Below are 18,888 nucleotides of genomic sequence, written 5' to 3'. Positions count from 1 at the left end.
CTACATCTGAGGCGCATTGCATTGTGGGTAGGTCAAGAGACAGTAGTGGAGGACGCCATGTGCTTTTGAGGAAGAAGGACTGACAGAGTACGCTTCTGACTGAATTGGAATTAGCTGTCGTAGATCCGTAAAGTAGTTTCAGACGTGTTACTGGGGTCACAAATAATAAACATGTACTGCACAAGACATTGCATACGGACCGCACTGCGAATGGCCGCAAAGACTAATCGGTAAGCGGGTGTCATAACGGGGGAGCGCCGGTAAATCTGCTTGTGTTCCTAGAACTGTCTGACTTGGAGTCCGCAAACACTGTTTAAAACATTCAAGGGCAAACAATGCATCGTTTATTTGGCCCGCAATTTCAATTATGGCTTTTATATTCCGCGACTAATTTATGTGTAGAACGATTTTATGTTCAACCGGATAACTAGCTAACTAATATACCAATGCAATGCCACCAATACCTTAGTCCGTTACCTAAGCTAACCAGCTAACGTAGGGATGGAGCAACCGTGCAGGCAAAATATGTTCTTGAGTTAGCAACTGTCCTGGATCTGTCACGGGAAATGTGTGTTACAAAACACCATGTTTCCAGCACCTAGTCCTAGGGACCGAATGCCCGCTGATTCTTGATGTGTGTTGGTAACAAGCTAGCTATCCAAGGTCATGTGCATCTGTGTTCCGTGCTACAGAATGCCAGTAACGTTCTGTGTTGAACCTTGACAAACGCTGTCACTGGTCGCTAGCTACTGGTTCTTCAGTCTGTTTGCTTATGGATATGGATTTCTTATCCATGGATTATGGATGGTATGGATTTCCACCTCTATACCTGGGTAACTAATGCTGTGTAGTTAGCCAATGGAGTTCCTGCTCTATGAATACATAAAACAATGAATGAGCAAGTCATTCATTGTGAGCTACATGTAATGTTGGATTTGAAGATCCTTGGACATCTGTTAGAAAAATGACACACAATTATGTGGAGAGACAGATTCAACTCTGCCAGAAGCCAAACACTTTTAAGCTGGTGGCCTGTCCTATTGATGCAGTAGTGCAGAAAACATTCAATTGAACAAGGCAACTGTGTGTAGTACAACCCAACCAGTCCCACTGCTGGCTTTCCTCTGAAGCTGAGCAGGGACCATCCAAGGTCCAAGTCACTCTTCCCTCAAAGGCCCATGGGAGTTAAACCCTTCCAGTTGGTTCATTCATCCCCTGTCCTCCCAGAACAGAAAATGGATAGGAACCTATTGGATGTAGGAAATGTTGCCTGTTGCTCTAGTTTAGTGTCTGTTAAATTACTATAATTTTAATGTAATGAGATGCATGGAGGATAAACTTTGAGGCCTATGAGAACAAGGAATGAATAAGCACGGTATACAGATGGCTGACAAAGGAAAAACAAACATAAATCCTCAGTAAGGATCTGGTCCACCAGGAGCAGCCGGAACAGCTTGGATTCTAGAAGTATGTGAAACTACTGGAGGTATGGAACACCATTCTTCCAAAGATATTCTCTCATTTGGTGTTTTGATGGTGGTGGAGAGCACCAAATAACTCATAGATCCTTTCCTCTTAACGTCTTGATCCAAACTGCAGGTCAACTGGGGCTGCTCAGCATTTCTATACATGCCACAGAGCATGATATGATGTTAATTGCTTAATTTTATCGTGCAGCACGTCAGTGTGGAAGCATGCGCGTTTAGTTCCTCCATTTATTCAGGTTTGGCCTTTAATTTATTAACCGTTGGTACCTCGCCAATTGTCTAATAGTGCTACCACAAGTAAAATAGCTAGCATTTCAAAGCAGCTAACCTCCAGGTCCTCTTGCACCACAACATCAACAGTAGTTGATGGTTAATGATGAACGTGTTACATTTGAATGTTTCAACAGGCAGGAGATCCAGACCCCAACTCTATGTGCCCTCCGAACACTCAGGACCAGCCCAGCATGCCATTCTGATGTCATCGCCTCCCCACCACTAGATGGAAGCCCCAAACAGTACTCCCCCAAAATTACCCAGCTGGTCAACGACATCACCGGCCTCACCTTGTTAGAGGTGTCAGACCTCAACGAGCTACTCAAGGTACCAAACTGGCCCATTTAGGATCATGTGTGTAAGACACATGCTATGTTGAAGGTTTCCAGATTTTAGAGTTTATACCGGCAGCCATAAATTTTTCCAACTGATTTTAATTGAAAAGATCTATGATCTAAAATACAGTCATAGTCAGTCAAAAAAGTTAGGTCATGTTCATTTGATCGCATTGTAGCAAAGCACTTTGCAACTGTAAAGGGAAAAGACGTTTCACAATTCCACTCCAGGTAGTACATCCCTGTTTCACCCAGTTTTAAGCCGCTTTGTTCCATGCTACCCTGCGCTCCACTGGACTCCCCTCTGTGATATACTTTATATACACTGTGATATACTCCCCTCTGTGATATACTTTATATACACTGTGATATACTCCCCTCTGTGATATACTTTATATACACTGTGATATACTCCCCTCTGTGATATACTTTATATACACTGTGATATACTCCCCTCTGTGATATACTTGATATACACTGTGATATACTCCCCTCTGTGATATACTTTATATACACTGCTCAAAGAAAATGAAGGGAACACTTAAATATTAATGAATGAACTATAGTAAAGATCATAATCTTTACTGCACATTGCATAATTAGTTGCGGCAATCGATTGAGGGCTGGATTCAAACTCCCACCGAGAATCGAAGTAAACCGTTGAAATCAGAGGCTGTTCCAACTTGTGTGAATTTCATCACAGCAACTCATAATGTAACTCGGTAGTGTGTATGTCCCCACGTGCCTGTATGCACTCCTGACAATGTCTGGGCATGTTCCTGATGAGAGGGTGGATGGTGTCCTGGGGGATCTCCTCCCATACCTGGATCAGGGCATCAGTGAGTTCCTGGACAGTCTGTGGTGCTATTTGGTAGCATCAGATGCACCGATATATAATGTCCCAGAGGTTCTCAATTGGATTCAGGTCTGGGGAACCTGAGGGCCAGTCAAATCAATGCCTTCGTCATCCAGGAAGTGCTTAAACACTCTGGCCACATCCGACCAGACATTATCCTGCACCAGGAGGAACCCAGGGCCCACTGCACCAGCATGTCTGACAATGGGTCTGGGGGTTTCATCCCGGTATCTAACAGCAGTCAGGGTACCGTTGGCTGACATGGAGGTCTGTGTGACCCTCCAAAGATATTCTTCCCCTGACCATCACTGACCCACCACCAAATCAGTCATGCTGGATGATGTTGCAGGCAGCAGAACATTCACCATGGCGTCTCCGGACCTTTTCACATCTGTCACATGTGCTCAGTGTGAACATGCTCTCATCTGTGAAGAGAACAGTGCACAAATGGCGGACCTGCCAATTCTGGTGTTCTCTGGCGAATGCCAATTGAGCTACACGGTGCTGGGCTGTGAGCACCGGTCCCACTAGAGGACGTCGGTCCCTCATGCCACCCTCATGGAGTCTGTTTCTGACAGTTTTGAAATATGCACTCCTGTAGCCAGCTGGAGGTCATTTTGTAGGACTCTGGCAGTGCTCCTTTTGTTCTTCCTTGCATAAAGGAGAAGATACCGGTCCTGCTGCTGGGTTGATGCCCTTCTTCCGCCCTGTCCAGCTCTCCTTGTGTAATGGCCCATCTCCTGGTATCTCTTCCATGCTCTTGACTGTACAGGGAGACACAGCAAACCTTCTTGTGATGGGACGTATGGATGTCAACCTGGAGGAGCTGGACTACCTGTACACCTTGAATGGGCTGCAGGTACCACCTCATGCTACCAGTAGTTGCAAGGATACTAGCAAAATGTAAAACTAGAGAAGAATCAGTCAGGAAGGATAAGGAGAGTGCAATTGTCTGTGGCCACCAGCTGCAAACCCATTCCCTTTTTGGGGGTTGTCTTGCTGTTGTCTCTCCAGTGCACCTGTGGTCACGTTCATTTGGACCTAAACAGGTGACATTGATTCACAATCAGTTATGTTTCCTAACTGGACAGACTGATATCCCTGAAGTTTAACTGACTGGGTGTTTTACTGTGATTATTACATGTTCCCTTCATTTTTATGAGCAGTGTATTTATATTGTTACTGACAGCTAAATATGTTAATTGTATGTTTACCCTTTATATTGCATATAATAACTAATCTAGTGGTCTTTTCACCAGTTATTTATGTTTTATGCAGATTGGATGTAGTTTAGTTAAGTTTTAATGAAATATTTTGACATGATTGTCTGTAAAAGAAACCCAGGATCAGCTTGTTCTTCCGACATCACTCGTCTCCGTCATGTCTCGACCAGTTAGGTCCCTGTATGCAAGGTTGCCAGATCATTGACTGTAAACCGTGACATCTGCATACTCCACAAAATAAATGCGCAAACACAATCTTTACTTTACAACCCAATCTGTAAATCGACTAGCCCAAGCCCATTAAAAAGAATCCAACTAGGTGGATACTTCCCCATCTGGCAACACTGCCAGTACGAAAATAATTTTTGCTGCAGTATTTTGCTGGTATTTAACATAAGAACGCAGTATAATGTAATACCATGCTGACACACAGAGGCTGTGTGAGATTTTGAGAAGGCAGTCGCCTTTGAGTTTTAAATGCATGAAAAACCCTGACAGTTGAATGAGAAGTCAAACAGAACACTGGACTCATTCCGGCTCCTGAACACCACTGTCCAAACTACCGACTGAATTGGTACTACGGCTCCATTTGTTTAACCTATACGTCTTGCCCACTATTGACTAACGGCTTTATTCCCCCAGAAAACCCTCAATATCCAGGATGTTGGAATGATGCCGATGGGAGCGATGGCAGCAGCCCCTGTAGCTCAGGTAAGGCTGATGAAAGTGTAATCTGGCTCTGACGTAGCTCACAATGTATTCTACAATGAGTATTCATTTTAGTATTCATCAAACGCACGTTCACATTTTTACAGGTTGCACAGCCTTTGGCCAAAGTTGTGGCAGATAAACACTTTTTAATAACCCAGAAGAAGCACCTCTGTATTCCAATATATTATGCAGTTATTTAGAGATATATCCACATATCCAAACAAGAGCCAGGTGGAGTTGAGCCTAAGCGCAACTACATATGCCAGTGTGTAATGTGACAACATATATGTTTCATTGAATGCCTGATTTTGTTGCCAGTAAGCACAGCAGTGATCTGTATTGCCGAAGAGGGCAAATAATTCAGGCTTGTTTAAGTGGGTTATTGAGAAGTTCAATCAGACTTTCTTGTCTGCGGTGTGGTCTAACTATGTTTAGCAGTGACCAAATTAAGTGTTCAAAGATAAGAACACCCTGCCTACAACCATTTAGTGGAAGGATTGATCGTGCTCTGGTTTGCGTTCTTGCTACTTTTTATGCCATAGGCTCATGCTCCTCTGTCTCAAATTTTTCATCTTCATGTTTAAATATCCATTTGGAGTTAATGAAAGTTAATTTGTTGAGGCAGTGTCAAAGATCCATAGCAAGTCTAGAGACCAAAATGTTTTTTAATATAAATAGGGAATTGTCCGAAAAGTGCAAGGGTCTGCATTCATCTACAGCTCCGGAAAAATTTGAGACCACTGCACCTTTTTCATTCCTTTCCACAAAAGTTGAGTGAGGAACAGAAGCATTCAATTTGATAACTAGTGATGGCCATTCGAGGCTTCATTAGTGTTATTTTAGCAGCAGGATATTATGCTGGCAGCACTCCGATTTTCTTTATCACAATATAAGCCATAATTGAAATGTATAAAATGTACAGAAAAGATTAACATATAGTAAAATGATTACTTTTATTTAGAAAATGAAAATCTGATTTAGCACTGCTAGCATAATATCCTGCTACTAGAAGAATGGTAATGAAGCCTTGAATGGCCATCACTAATGATAACTGACTTTTTTGTGAAAAGTAAAAAGACGAGAGAATCGTGAAGCCAGCGAAGTGTTTGTCTATCCTGAACAAATCCTAATATCCACCAGAACCGTTTTATTTTAGGCTTCCTTTTATGTAACTACGTAGGGTTGTAGCAGGTGAAAGTTTTCTGTCCTGAAAGTCAGTCAGTCAGTGACATTTGCTCTTCTTAGCCGGCTCCGTTTACACGGTCCAGAAAAAACTGTTGTTTTTCTAAAGGATCATTTCAAATAATGACAACGTAGATATACAAATACATATATATACCCACAAATAAAATATCTGACTGACCACAAAAATCTTGAATATATTGTGATGTTTTGGCCCATATTGCCCAGCCTTAATGCCAGTTATCATTTGTCAACCTGCAGGCTGTGGAAGACGAAATGGTTCCAGTAAAGAAAGAGAAGACTCACTTCACAGTAAAGCTGACAGAACTGAAGGCACCAGAGAAAGTGAAACTCATAAAGGAAGTTAAGAACTGTATCCAAGGCTTGAACCTGGTGCAGGTAAGGCTGACTAGTTTTGTATTAAGCTAGTCACTGGTTGTTTTGTTCCAGCTAATTTTCTTATCTGCTTTGGTTGTCTGTTTTTTTCTTCATTATAAAACAACACAATGTTCCTGCCAACCACCCTAACATACAAAACCAGGTCGATCCATGACAGCTTTGTTTTGGTTGATTTTGTGTGTTAAAGTATGTCTCTATTGGATGCTTTAACACTGAAAATGCCACTTGACATGTTATATATGCAGCACAAAACAGTTCCACCCTCAATATGGTAAATGTCCCTGTGGTTGGGATATATCTGTAGAATAGCTGCCAAGTCATGGCCTCTAATGCTGTTCTCCTGCATGGCCTCTAATGCTGTTCTCCTGCATGGCCTCTAACGCTGTTCTCCTGCATGGCCTCTAACGCTGTTCTCCTGCATGGCCTCTAACGCTGTTCTCCTGCATGGCCTCTAACGCTGTTCTCCTGCATGGCCTCTAACACTGTTCTCCTGCATGGTCGTTGTTTGGCCAAAGAACACGCTGTCTTGGGTCTGAGCTGCAACCATTGGGCAAAGGAACACCATTGAATGTTATCTCAGTCGGATTGAGGGTAGCTACATATTCTACATTTCCAGGGTGATATCCTGTGGTGATTTGGGTAGAAATCTTTAAATCTGTGACAGCAGGTGATCCAGTAGACAATAGGACAGTTGGCCTGGTTCATTGGGAGGGAGATGAGACAGAAAGGGCACGGTTGTTGAAGAACGGGATCAGAAGCTCGATCTGGGCTTTCGGTCTGTATGTGACAATGTACACATCCATCATTTTAAAAGAAAGTGTCTGTTTGATTTCTTTTCTAGTCCTTTGTCCATGACATCAAGCTGGATTTTTGTCCTTTGCTGTTTTGCTGTATGTAGGGTCAGTAGTAAAATGCTCTCTTCTCATCCTCCAGGCTAAGAAGTTAGTGGAGTCTCTCCCCCAGGAGATACGAGCCAATGTGTCCAAAGACGAGGCAGAGAAGCTGAAGGCAGCCCTGGAGGCGGCGGGGGGCACTGTGGTTTTGGAGTAGTGACCAGGGGGGCACCATCCCTCCTTCCGACTGACCGTCTCTACATCTGGCTGGTGCTTGGTTACTCCTCCATTCTGTCCATATTTTCTTTTTTTTTCTTCTTTTTTACAGCCGTAAAGGTGAAGGGAAACCGTACTTTGGGGAAATGAAAAACCCATTGCCTTGATGATGTTGCCACTTGGCTGTTCTAGACACCAACCAGAGAGCGGGAGGCAGGGCGGGGCGGGGCGGGGCGGGAGAGACTAACTCACAGACTGATCTTCTCAGGCTCAGAGCCTGAACACGCCTGCCCTCCCACCTGGCCACTCATCCATCTGCCTGTTTGTTTGTCCGCGGCTGCCTTCCCGTTCTCCACCTTTCCTCCCCTGTGTGTGCAGTGGCAGTCCTCCTCATGTGGGCTGAACTGTCCTACAAGCCCATGTTTTCTGTGTCCGCCGACACGTTGCATTTTATTCCGCGACGGGGGAGTGCACACTCTGGGAGAAGGGTGGAGATCAGGGATGTAGCCGGTAGGTTCATTTGGTGTTGCCGGCTCCGCTGGGCAGCTGTCACGCAGACACCGTGGCGGCTCACTAACCCTGTTTGTCTGAATGTCAGTTACCCCGAAAGGTGGTTATCCCACACAGCACGTTACTTCCTGATGACCCAGTCACACGGCAGTCACAGCGTATTAGTTGCCATTTAGTTCAGTTTGACTGTCAGTCATCTGTCCATCGTCTGTTTATTAATTTCCTACATTTGTGTAATTAAGCACTTGGCTGGTTGTTCCATGGGTGGTGTGTGTCTGGGTCGTCAGGGAGTAGCTCCAGGCGCTGTGCTCGCTGCCAAGCTTTTTGGGACAGCCCGTCGCTGGTTACAGGCATGTCCTGTGTAATGTGATGTTTGCCACTGTTATTACTTGTGGTAAAACAATGTGTCGTGCAGCACCAAGATAATGTGTCCTCATACTGTTAGGCTGCTGTACTATCAATGGTGATGTGATTAAAATGGAAAAATACAAGTACAATTTCTTTGGTCGTTTAAATATGTTTTTAAATCACAGATTAGACAGTGAAAGCAAAATTTATTAAATAATGCTCATGACATTTATTCATAGAGTTGCATTGCATTTTTATTTCTATGATGTTAAGCCTTGTCCATTTCTAGTGAATATCTGGTGTTTGAGTTTGTATTATGGACGATCACCACCAGGTGGCAGAAGAGGTTCTTCAGTCATTTTTAAGCAGGGAAAAGCTCAATGACATCCTTATGAACGCCTCACTTTGAATCCTATTGAGTGAGTCTAGAGGTCCTGCCCGTTTGACCTCCAATGGGTTTTGAGTACCAGTCTAAAGGATGTGTGGAGCTGATCATCATAGTCCCCTTACAGAGGCTCCTAGTAGTTGGCGTCTGTTGTAATCATGGCATGTAATGTAATGCTATTTATCTTTTTCATCTTAAATGACATGAAATATTCATGTACTAAAATAAACATAACTAGTTAGTACCTTAATTCTTACTCAGCCATCCGTTTTAAAGTCAACCCCACTGGTGGTCAAGTTTATTTAGTTATATAATATTAAGGCTTTTGTAGCAGACCACTCCTGCTTGGTTGAGTCCAGTAAGAGTCCACCCTCCTGTAGGTTCCTCTGCTAGCTCCAGCCTTTGTCTCTCCTTTTTCAGTTGCCTCTCGTGTGACGGGATGTGTCACTGCTTTTCCCTGTGACAGTCATGGTGGCGAGTGAGGAGGAACGCTGGGTGTCTGGTTACCATTTCTGGCATCTCTGCTTCTTTGCTGCCTACTGATGGTGCAGAGTTACCCCATTCATACCAACCACAGGTTATGAATATAGTCTTAACCTCAAACCCCAGTTCAATAAAGACCAATGACACAGCTGTTGCAGGGGGAAAACGGAGAGGACTGAAATACTCCAACCTGTATAACAGGTTGGGTGGGAGGTAACATCTGAGCTTGACTTTCTGGGGACTTTTCCTTTGGCTCGATTGACTGACATGAACTGAAAACGTTCTGTCAAATTTACACAGACGGCCTGTTTTTAAATTATTTGGAGCAATCATTAGCTCAGAATTTCTATTAGCGGTGGATAAATCAGATTGGTCCTGATTAAAGCAGCTGTTACAGCCCTCTAATAAATCCAGTAGTAACATCTATTGATTTTAACTCGCTGGGTTCAAATGTATTCCACAAAATTACGGCAGAGGTCAGGGAAGATTCTTGGTTACTATTTTTACATCAGTCACGTAGGCCACTTAAGACGGAACCAGCTGCGCACAGTCTTGGCACAGGATTGTAGCGCAAGGAGAATTCTCATCCCTCAGACCCACGGGCCATCCGGCACGTTTGACCAACAGACTGAGGCGCCTGCACACCGTAAACCTTTGAATAGCTCCGCGTAAATACATTTTCACAATTCATCAGTGGCCATTATAAGGCAACAGTTGGTTTTCACTTGACATTTATGTCTGAAGCTTTGCACATTGCATAGCCTATTTCTAGAAAATTGTTTGTGTGTGTGTGTTTCATGGGTATTAAAACTCTTGGTTGGGCTAAATGCAGCCAATATCAACTTTCAACTTCGTATGCACCACTATCTGTGTCCATACAGGCAACCCAGAGCTAATATTTTCGTCACCACCCACCGACCCACACAAAAGACAAATGATTGGAAATCAGATCGAATAGTAAGAAAATCCGATCTGGTTTCGTAGTGTGGTGGTGTTAACAAAGCCAGGATCACTAGAGCCGCTTTCAAGTGTCTACTTCAGCTCAGCTGTTGCAACACAAAGTAGTGAGTATATCCTATAGGTCCACTTGTTTGATAGATTTTACTGCCGTTTAGCATCAGCTTTACTCTGTACGGTGAAGGAACCGGAAAAAATAAGGCCCTACTGTCTGTGACTGTGATGCCAATAATTGTCTTGTAAGGATCTTGAGGCCAAGCGGTTGTGGGCGTAAGCTACACAAGACGCGCCTAGACCTAGCGGGTTCTTGGCTTAATTGAAAGCAAGGATACTTGGAAACATGACGGAGAAACACCGGTCGCGATGGTATTTTGGTGGAATATCGTCTAGTGCTGCTGCCTGTGTTACACACCCTTTGGATCTGATCAAGGTAAAATTTCAAAAAGTGGTGCATCAGAGTCCCTGCTCATACAGTCCGGTTAATTTGCCTCAGAGCCGTTGTTCCCACGGTCTATCTGGACAGCATGCTCCTCACAGTTTACATTAATCGTTGTCGGTTTTTGTTAGGATTTTAATGGGGAATGTACGCGCAAAGCTCGTAGGAAACTGTCAAGTTCAAGCTGCTTCTCTGTGGTCTATGCGCTTATTCAAGTTATGAACTGCACTTGGGGCCGAGGTCATTGAGTTGCAGCCTGTTGCCGCACTTTAAATGTGTTTTCACGGAAACCGAACAATTAGTACTGCTGTGTTGTAGGCTACCCATATAGCACCTGTGTTTCTGAGAATTACGTATAATATTAAATAAACTAAATCAAAATCAGTCAGTAGCCTAACATTTTAAATAAGTGAAAATAATATATTGTCGTCTTGAATATATAACGTTTCCTGATAGTGGAAGCTAAATTTCGGACATCAATATCTCCACCGAACTGTAAACCCGAATAACTTCGGGTTTACACATATATCTTTTCTTTACATGTTATTTAAATTATTGAGAAAGCACGCCAATATATTCAGTTGATACAACTTAAACAGGGTTTCAGATTTTATTTGTATTTGCTTTAAAGAATTGTGTAATATAGAGCCACACCTACAATATAATTTCGTATAGTATGCATTGCCCTTTCTAGAGTTACCACCCATGACTGTACTTGTTAATGACAAAGACATGGTTATTGAACCCATTCCTTTTCTATGGTTTTATTTCCGCCACAACTGTTATGAGATATTTAACTGTGAATAGGCAACATATCCAACAAATATCTTCAGAATGTGCTGTGCTGTCAGGTTATTTAAATCCTAGCACAGAGGCCTGAAAGTCAAGGTAAAAAAAAAAATATTCACACATTTCAGTAGATGGAGCAAAATAATTGTTTTATTAATTGATTGGATTACTTTAGACAAATGTATGTGTTTGATGTTTGTGTTGCCAAGATTAATCGTTCAGTCAATGTACATGCAAAAAATATGATAATTAACATTATTTTAAACTTGAAAGAAATGAGTATAAGTCCGTATAACAGACGTTTTAAGTCATTAGGACCATTTGCTGAACTTGGGCCTGACAGGTGCACCTGCAGACGCAGCACGAGGTGAGGATGAGGATGGTGGGGATGACCATGAGCGTGGTGGAGAGGGAAGGAGTGCTGGCACTCTACTGTGGCCTCAGTGCCTCAGTCTGCAGACAGGTGGGTCGACATGGGCCAATACACACGTATGTTCGCTCAGGGGCTCATGCGTACACACAAACACACTCACATTTACACACACGTATGTTCACTCAGGGGCTCATGCGTACACACAAACACACTCACATTTACACACACGTATGTTCACTCAGGGGCTCATGCGTACACACAAACACACTCACATTTACACACACGTATGTTCACTCAGAGGCTCATGCATACACACAAACACACTCACATTTCACACACGTATGTTCACTCAGGTGCTCATGCGTACACACAAACACACTCACATTTACACACACGTATGTTCACTCAGGTGCTCATGCGTACACACAAACACACTCACATTTACACACACGTATGTTCACTCAGGGGCTCATGTGTACACACAAACACACTCACATTTACACACACGTATGTTCACTCAGGGGCTCATGTGTACACACAAACACACTCACATTTACACACACGTATGTTCACTCAGGGGCTCATGCGTACACACAAACACACTCACATTTACACACACGTATGTTCACTCAGGGGCTCATGCGTACACACAAACACACTCACATTTACACACACGTATGTTCACTCAGGGGCTCATGCGTACACACAAACACACTCACACACATTTTGAAGAGAGTATTATGTGAAATGAGCTTACTGTGTACATGTATGTTGCTAAGCCTCTGCCATTAATCAACTTTATTCTCACTTGTGTGTCGCTAACATCTAATCTTTCTATTCCAGATGACATATTCTCTGACCCGCTTTGCCATCTATGAGACGGTGAGCGATAAGATGAAGGATTGGACCCACGGCCCCATGCCGTTCTACCAAAAGGTCCTCTTGGGGTTTGCTTCAGGTACGTATCATATTTTTTATCCGATTCAGCAAGAAAACCAAATTCTGATTTCAGATGTTACTTATCTAAGAAGAAAAAATCATTGAAGAGAATTTGAATACAAATATTAGCGAACTTCCCACAGCATGTAACCACAACAGTACTTGATTCCCCACAGACCCATAACCAGTTTCCTGTAACTACATGATTGGTTCTTCAATGCACTGCGGTACAGTTGATGTCCTCACACTAGTGTGTAGAAGTCTCTCAACTATCCCGCATGTCTGTCTGTAGGATTCGCTGGTGGATTCATTGGGACCCCTGCAGACATGGTTAATGTCAGGCAAGTCACCCCGGTACCCTACAATCTAATTACTAACTTTCACACTGAATAAATGTATGGCAGTTGGTCATTGATGTCAATGTCCAGTAGATGTCAGCGATGCCACACAGTATGTTTACCGTTCAACAGAGGAACCTAACACAGGATAGGACAAGACATTCATAGTTTATTTTTTTTGCTCTGGTCCAGAATGCAGAATGATGTGAAAGTACCACCAGCACTCAGAAGAAAGTATGTATGTGGATGTTATATTGTACTGTGATAATAACATTATCATACATGTAGACACCGGCTTACGGTATCTATACGTTTTCTTCTAGTTATGCTCATGCACTAGATGGACTGTTTCGAGTAGGAAAAGAAGGTAAGTTGTTTTATTACGGACCAATGGGGCTGGAATAAGATTTAGTGTGATAGACAGCTGATTGGACAGCTGCTCCCATTACGCTGTGTTTTTCAATAGAGGGAATGAAGAAGCTGTTCTCTGGAGCCACAATGGCATCTAGTAGAGGGGCGCTGGTCACTGTTGGACAGGTGAGGCCGTACTGTCCTCAATAATTGTAATGTGGTATTGGTTTCATGTTAGGAAATATTTGTAACAAAGTAGTAGTAATAATAATAATAATAATAGGCTTGCATATGTATTCAATCCCACACATTAATATTTTGTAGGGCCATCTTTCATATCATCATTTTAACTGAGCCACTGTAGGATATTCACTTTTTGGTCTTTGAGCCAATCCAATGTTTCTTTGGTCTTGTGCTTGGAATCATTGTACTGCTGAAAAATAAATTTCCCAAGCTGTCTTTTAACATTTTATGTTTTATGTTTATGTATGTTTGTTTTGTATGGTTTTCTCTCCTGCACTGACTTTGCCAATAACTAATTCATTGATTAGAGTTCATTTACTACTAAACTGTGTGGTTGTTCCACCTGGCTCTTTTATAATGTGTACACTTACTGTAAGTGGCTCCGGATCAGAGCATCTGCTAGATGAAAATAATATAAATGTAAAATCTCCACAGCATGATGCCTCACCACTATCCTTCCCTGTAGGGTTTATTGAGGCCTGGCTAGTCTTTGGTCTGTACAAGATAGTACTTTGAGTTCTGGACTGAAATATCTATCAAGGTCTCCTTTGACCACACCACCTTTTCCCGCTTTGTAGATGGTTCCCTGTCATGCTTCCAGATGGCAGTTTTGGTTCAAAGGTTATGTTAAAGCAATTGTCCTCGTTCGGGTTACTGGGAGCTTCCACAGCACAGGGGATGAATACTTATCTGACAAATTCTTCCCAACATAAACCCAATGCCACCAGTCAATCATTAAGTGTCTGTGTTTTAAAAGAAAATATCAGACTGAAAGTCAATGTTTTAATTCTTGTTAACCTGTTGTTTTGTGTCTCTCCAGCTTGCATGTTATGACCAGTCTAAGCAGCTTGTTCTGGGGACTGGAGCCATGCAAGACAATATTCTTACCCATTTCCTGGCCAGCATCATCGCAGTGAGTGTCTATGTAGTCTGGTCAAAACACAGACTCATTCTCACATAGTCATAACCCTAGAATATACACCTGCAATATTTAATGGAGTCATATCATTAAAAAACATTCAAATAATTCTCAGATCTTTAACATTTGAATCCTATCCTATTGTCTGGACCTATCAATCGATCACATTTATTTTAAAGCCCTTTTTATAGCAGCTGTTGTCACAAAGTGCTTTTACAGGTGTGTGTGGGCTGGGACAGGACTGGGACAGTCAGGTGGGCTGTGGACTGGGACAGGATTGGGACAGTTAGGTGGGCTATGGACTCGGACAGGACTGGGACAGTCAGGTCGGCTGTGGACTGGGACAGGACTGGGACAGTCAGGTGAGGTGTGGACTGGGACAGTCAGGTGAGGTGTGGACTGGGACAGTCAGGTGGGTTGTGTACTGGGACAGTCAGGTGGGTTGTGTACTGGGACAGGACTGGGACAGGACTGGGACAGTCAGGTGAGGTGTGGACTGAGACAGGCAGGTGGGGTGTGGACAGTTGGCCAGGTAGATCAGAGGTGAGGTCCAAGTGCTTGTGTCCTCCTAAGGTCAAAGAGGACAGCCGGAAATGTAGAGCGAGCGTTCCTAGGATTCACAAGAGTACCTAATTATACCTATTATACTGAATGGCAAGTTTACAATTGGACTTTAAAATCAGCTCTAGCGTTAACAGTGTAAATAGGCTAAAGTTTTTTCATTTTAGTTAAGATTCTGGCTGCTGAGATTAGCACTAATTGAAGTTTATTTATTGTCTTATCAGTGCAACCGGAGAGAAGAGCATTGCAATAATTTAATCTTGAAGTAACAAAAGCATTAGCTTCTCTGCATAATTTGTTTGATAAGAAGTCACTGAATTTTGAATTTTGTTCCAAACATGGAAATAAGCTGCTCAATAAATATATTTTATGTTAATCGAAAGAGAGATCAGGGTCAAGGGCAATGCCAAGTTTTCTCACATTGTCCATCTAAATTCACTGTGACATCAGACAAAAGATCTTTGGTTCTTCCTAAAACAAGCATTTCAATTTTTTCTGTAAAAGAAAAAAAAGTTCTGTCATCCATATCCTTCTATCTATTAAATACTAATACAATATCTAAAGAAATCCACACACACTTTTTGTGCTACATGGATTAATCAGTAATATCATTTAAATGACTGAGAGTGTCACCTAAATGATTAAAATGTCAACGTGAAACGGCTGTAAAGGCCCTGGGAAACCAGCCGGGAAATCCTCTTGGTCTCATGGTTTAGGATGCAGGGTGTTTTTTTTTACGCTGCTCGTTTCCTTCCAAACCTTTGTAAAGACGTCAGTAGTGTGATGAACTCCTTGTCTCTGTGTGCAGGGAGGCTGTGCCACGGTCTTGTGCCAACCACTGGACGTCTTGAAAACCAGGCTGATGAACTCAAAAGGGGAATATGTGGTAAGTGTGTGTCTGGTGGCTGTTTGTGACGTGGCTGTGTGGGCTAGCATAAAGATCATGGTTTCTTAGTTCCAGTCTCAGCTACAAACACAACTTTAGGAGCCCAACACTACAGCTTGTGATTCAACGAGTCCAGGGCTTGATGATTCACCTGAACCAAACGAAAGGGAATCACCGGTGCTTTCACAAGGGACCAAGCAGAACCAATTGGTAGGGCCCCAGTGACTCATTGAATCAGCTTGAGAGCCCACACTCCGTGGATGGTGTCTGGGGATATCGCTGTTAACCCGGGGGGACTTTTATTTTCGATCACTCCAACCTCATCCCGCCGCTGCCAGCCTTGCGGTTCGGATGTTGTCAAACCCACGGACACTCTGTCTGTCAGCCTGCTGCTCGCCATTGCCCTGACACTTCTGACGTTGATGCTGCGGGGAGAGGGAAGACCGCTGGCCTTGGGGCTTTGAACCCGGCCAGAAAGGCTTGAGTTGATTCAGTTTGTTTCTGTTTCAGGGGGTTCTACACTGTGTGACAGACACTGCTAAACTGGGACCCATGGCCTTCTATAAGGTGAATTGTACCATTACCCTGATTGGAATTTGTGAAATCTTGCTACAAACATTTGCACTGATTTCTTTGTTGGCATTCCACATGAGAAACATAACGGGTCAAAAATTTTAACCCTTTTTGGGACTATTTATCCACTGGTCTCTCCAGTGTGTACTGACTGTCTGGTCTCTCCAGTGTGTACTGACTGTCTGGTCTCTCCAGTGTGTACTGACTGTCTGGTCTCTCCAGTGTGTACTGACTGTCTGGTCTCTCCAGTGTGTACTGACTTGTCTTGTCTCTCCAATGTGTACTGACTGTCTGGTCTCTCCAATGTGTACTGACTGTCTGGTCTCTCCAGTGTGTACTGACTGTCTGGTCTCTCCAGTGTGTACTGACTGTCTGGTCTCTCCAGTGTGTACTGACTGTCTGGTCTCTCCAGTGTGTACTGACTTGTCTTGTCTCTCCAATGTAGGGTCTGGTTCCTGCAGGGATCCGCCTCATCCCTCAAACGGTCCTAACGTTCATCTTTCTAGAACAGCTGAGGACCTATTGTGGCATCAGGGTCATCACCTGATCTCACGCGAGGAGTCTCAACTTTGACCTTTGTGTCGGGGTGTCTGCCATAGCATGCCCCCTACTGTATTTAACTGTTCTAACTGAACATGACCGGGAGATTACCTGGGTGCCAGTGAACAGGCCAATTTGAACCCTTCAGGCACCCTTGACCCAGAGCCAAAACCCTGAAAACAAAAGAAATGCCCCCAGCTTGGCCTGGCGACCACCGTCATGGACCAGTACTCAATGTAGCCTCTGAGCCGTGTCTTGACGTGGACTGGACGAAAGGACAACGTAATGTCTGGGAAGGTTGTCTGTGGAGGATGAGCATGATGGGGTGTCGTCTTGTTAACCTCCAATAGCAGAGGTCATTATCCTTTCCATTTCCCTGTGGTGGGGCTCCCAGGCCGGGGACTCAGTGCAACATGCCCTTCCGGAGATCGTTTCTAGACGAGGCCTACTGACTGAGAATCGAATGGATTATGATAGCGATTGATTGACTGGATTACTAATGATCTACTTTGTGATGTAAGGATCTATTATGACTGAGTAAATAAAACGCTGACATCTAAAGTGGCCCTCTTCTGTATAATGTCCATTGGACTCATCTTAAAAGTAATGCGCTATCAAGTGAATATAAAGCAATTTGGGACACAAATGAATGTCTGAAATAGACTGGTCTTTGAAATGAGCCTTAATGTATCAAGCCAACTCCACTTGTGCCCATAATATGCCTTGTGTTATAATGCCCACATTGGTTCTCAACCTGTTTTGACTCAGGACACATTGAACCAGGATGTCTGTTATGACCCAATATTCTCACTGCAGCATTTCAATGTATTGACTGTTAATGTCAGGGAGCAACATTGCTACCTTTTTCATTGTCAATAATAACACGTTGCCCATATTCTTGATGCAGGATTTTTGCCAACTCACAATCTGCTAAACCTCCTTGGATTAAAGAGGAGTGTGTAATTATTAAAACACTGTTTCTGTACCTTGAGGGATCCGGTGATGTTTTAAGGGATTAATGAGGAGAACCATTTCCATGTTCAGGTTCTCTCTCCAAACCACATTTCTGTAAGGATTTCCCAAAGACCTAAAAAGGTCGGAACATTATTTTGACAGATCTACAGCTCCGGAAAAAATGATAAGACCACTGCACCTTTTTCTTTCCTTTCCAAAAAAAGTTGAAAAGGAAAGTTTTTTTTTTTTTGAGTGAAAAACAATTTGCAGTGGTCTCTTAATTTTAACCCTTCTGTTCTTCACTCAAAACATTTATTTTTGACTTTTTTGGAAAGGAAAGAAAAAGGTGCAGTGGTCTCTTAATTTTTTCTGGAGCTGTAAAGTTGCCTATTGTCAAACACTAGAGCTCAACGGTTGCCAGCAGTTTCCTAATGGTCGGAGACAAGATTATGATTCTCCACTGGTCATCCTGCTTGGGGTTGTCATGTTCAATTTATGTTTTGAATCCCTCTATTTAATCTGTTACAAATGGATCTACTGTCTTGTACTGATTGTTTTGGAGCAATCAAGGGGTGTGGCCGTGTACTGACACTCCTTGATGCAACTGTTTCACAAACATAATTATGGATGATATGTAGGATCTTATCGATTTCATGCTAGCCTACTCACTTTGAATAATCCAAGGAATTCATGTAACCCGCCCAACTCTGGGTGTCTGTGATTATAACAGTTATACTGGAGATCGTTACTCAAGTGCCAATAGTTGATTTTTATTATTTATACTGAGA

At 43.0% G+C, this 18,888-nt stretch overlaps 2 protein-coding genes across 2 annotated transcripts; both read left to right on the top strand.

Annotated features, from left to right (window-relative positions):
* The first annotated feature begins 31 nt into the window (after nucleotides 1-31).
* Nucleotides 32-8,522, top strand: mrpl12 (mitochondrial ribosomal protein L12). The gene is made up of 5 exons (XM_010903066.4): nucleotides 32-230; nucleotides 1,895-2,087; nucleotides 4,817-4,885; nucleotides 6,329-6,466; nucleotides 7,400-8,522. The coding sequence occupies exons 1-5, from the start codon at nucleotides 172-174 to the stop codon at nucleotides 7,514-7,516; spliced, it is 576 nt and encodes a 191-aa protein (XP_010901368.1). The 5' UTR covers nucleotides 32-171; the 3' UTR covers nucleotides 7,517-8,522.
* A 1,766-nt stretch (nucleotides 8,523-10,288) lies between these two features.
* Nucleotides 10,289-18,036, top strand: LOC105029613 (solute carrier family 25 member 10). Its single transcript, XM_010903067.4, has 12 exons — nucleotides 10,289-10,305; nucleotides 10,443-10,628; nucleotides 11,767-11,886; nucleotides 12,640-12,754; nucleotides 13,028-13,076; nucleotides 13,266-13,307; nucleotides 13,397-13,440; nucleotides 13,540-13,610; nucleotides 14,488-14,580; nucleotides 15,956-16,033; nucleotides 16,544-16,600; nucleotides 17,052-18,036. The coding sequence occupies exons 2-12, from the start codon at nucleotides 10,539-10,541 to the stop codon at nucleotides 17,151-17,153; spliced, it is 861 nt and encodes a 286-aa protein (XP_010901369.1). The 5' UTR covers nucleotides 10,289-10,305; nucleotides 10,443-10,538; the 3' UTR covers nucleotides 17,154-18,036.
* The last annotated feature ends 852 nt before the right edge of the window (nucleotides 18,037-18,888 follow it).

The sequence above is a fragment of the Esox lucius genome, chromosome 11, assembly GCF_011004845.1.
Source record: "Esox lucius isolate fEsoLuc1 chromosome 11, fEsoLuc1.pri, whole genome shotgun sequence".
NCBI classification, from domain to species: domain Eukaryota; kingdom Metazoa; phylum Chordata; class Actinopteri; order Esociformes; family Esocidae; genus Esox; species Esox lucius.
The sequence above is the reverse complement of the archived record's forward strand: the minus strand, read 5'-3'. Positions and strand labels throughout refer to the sequence as shown.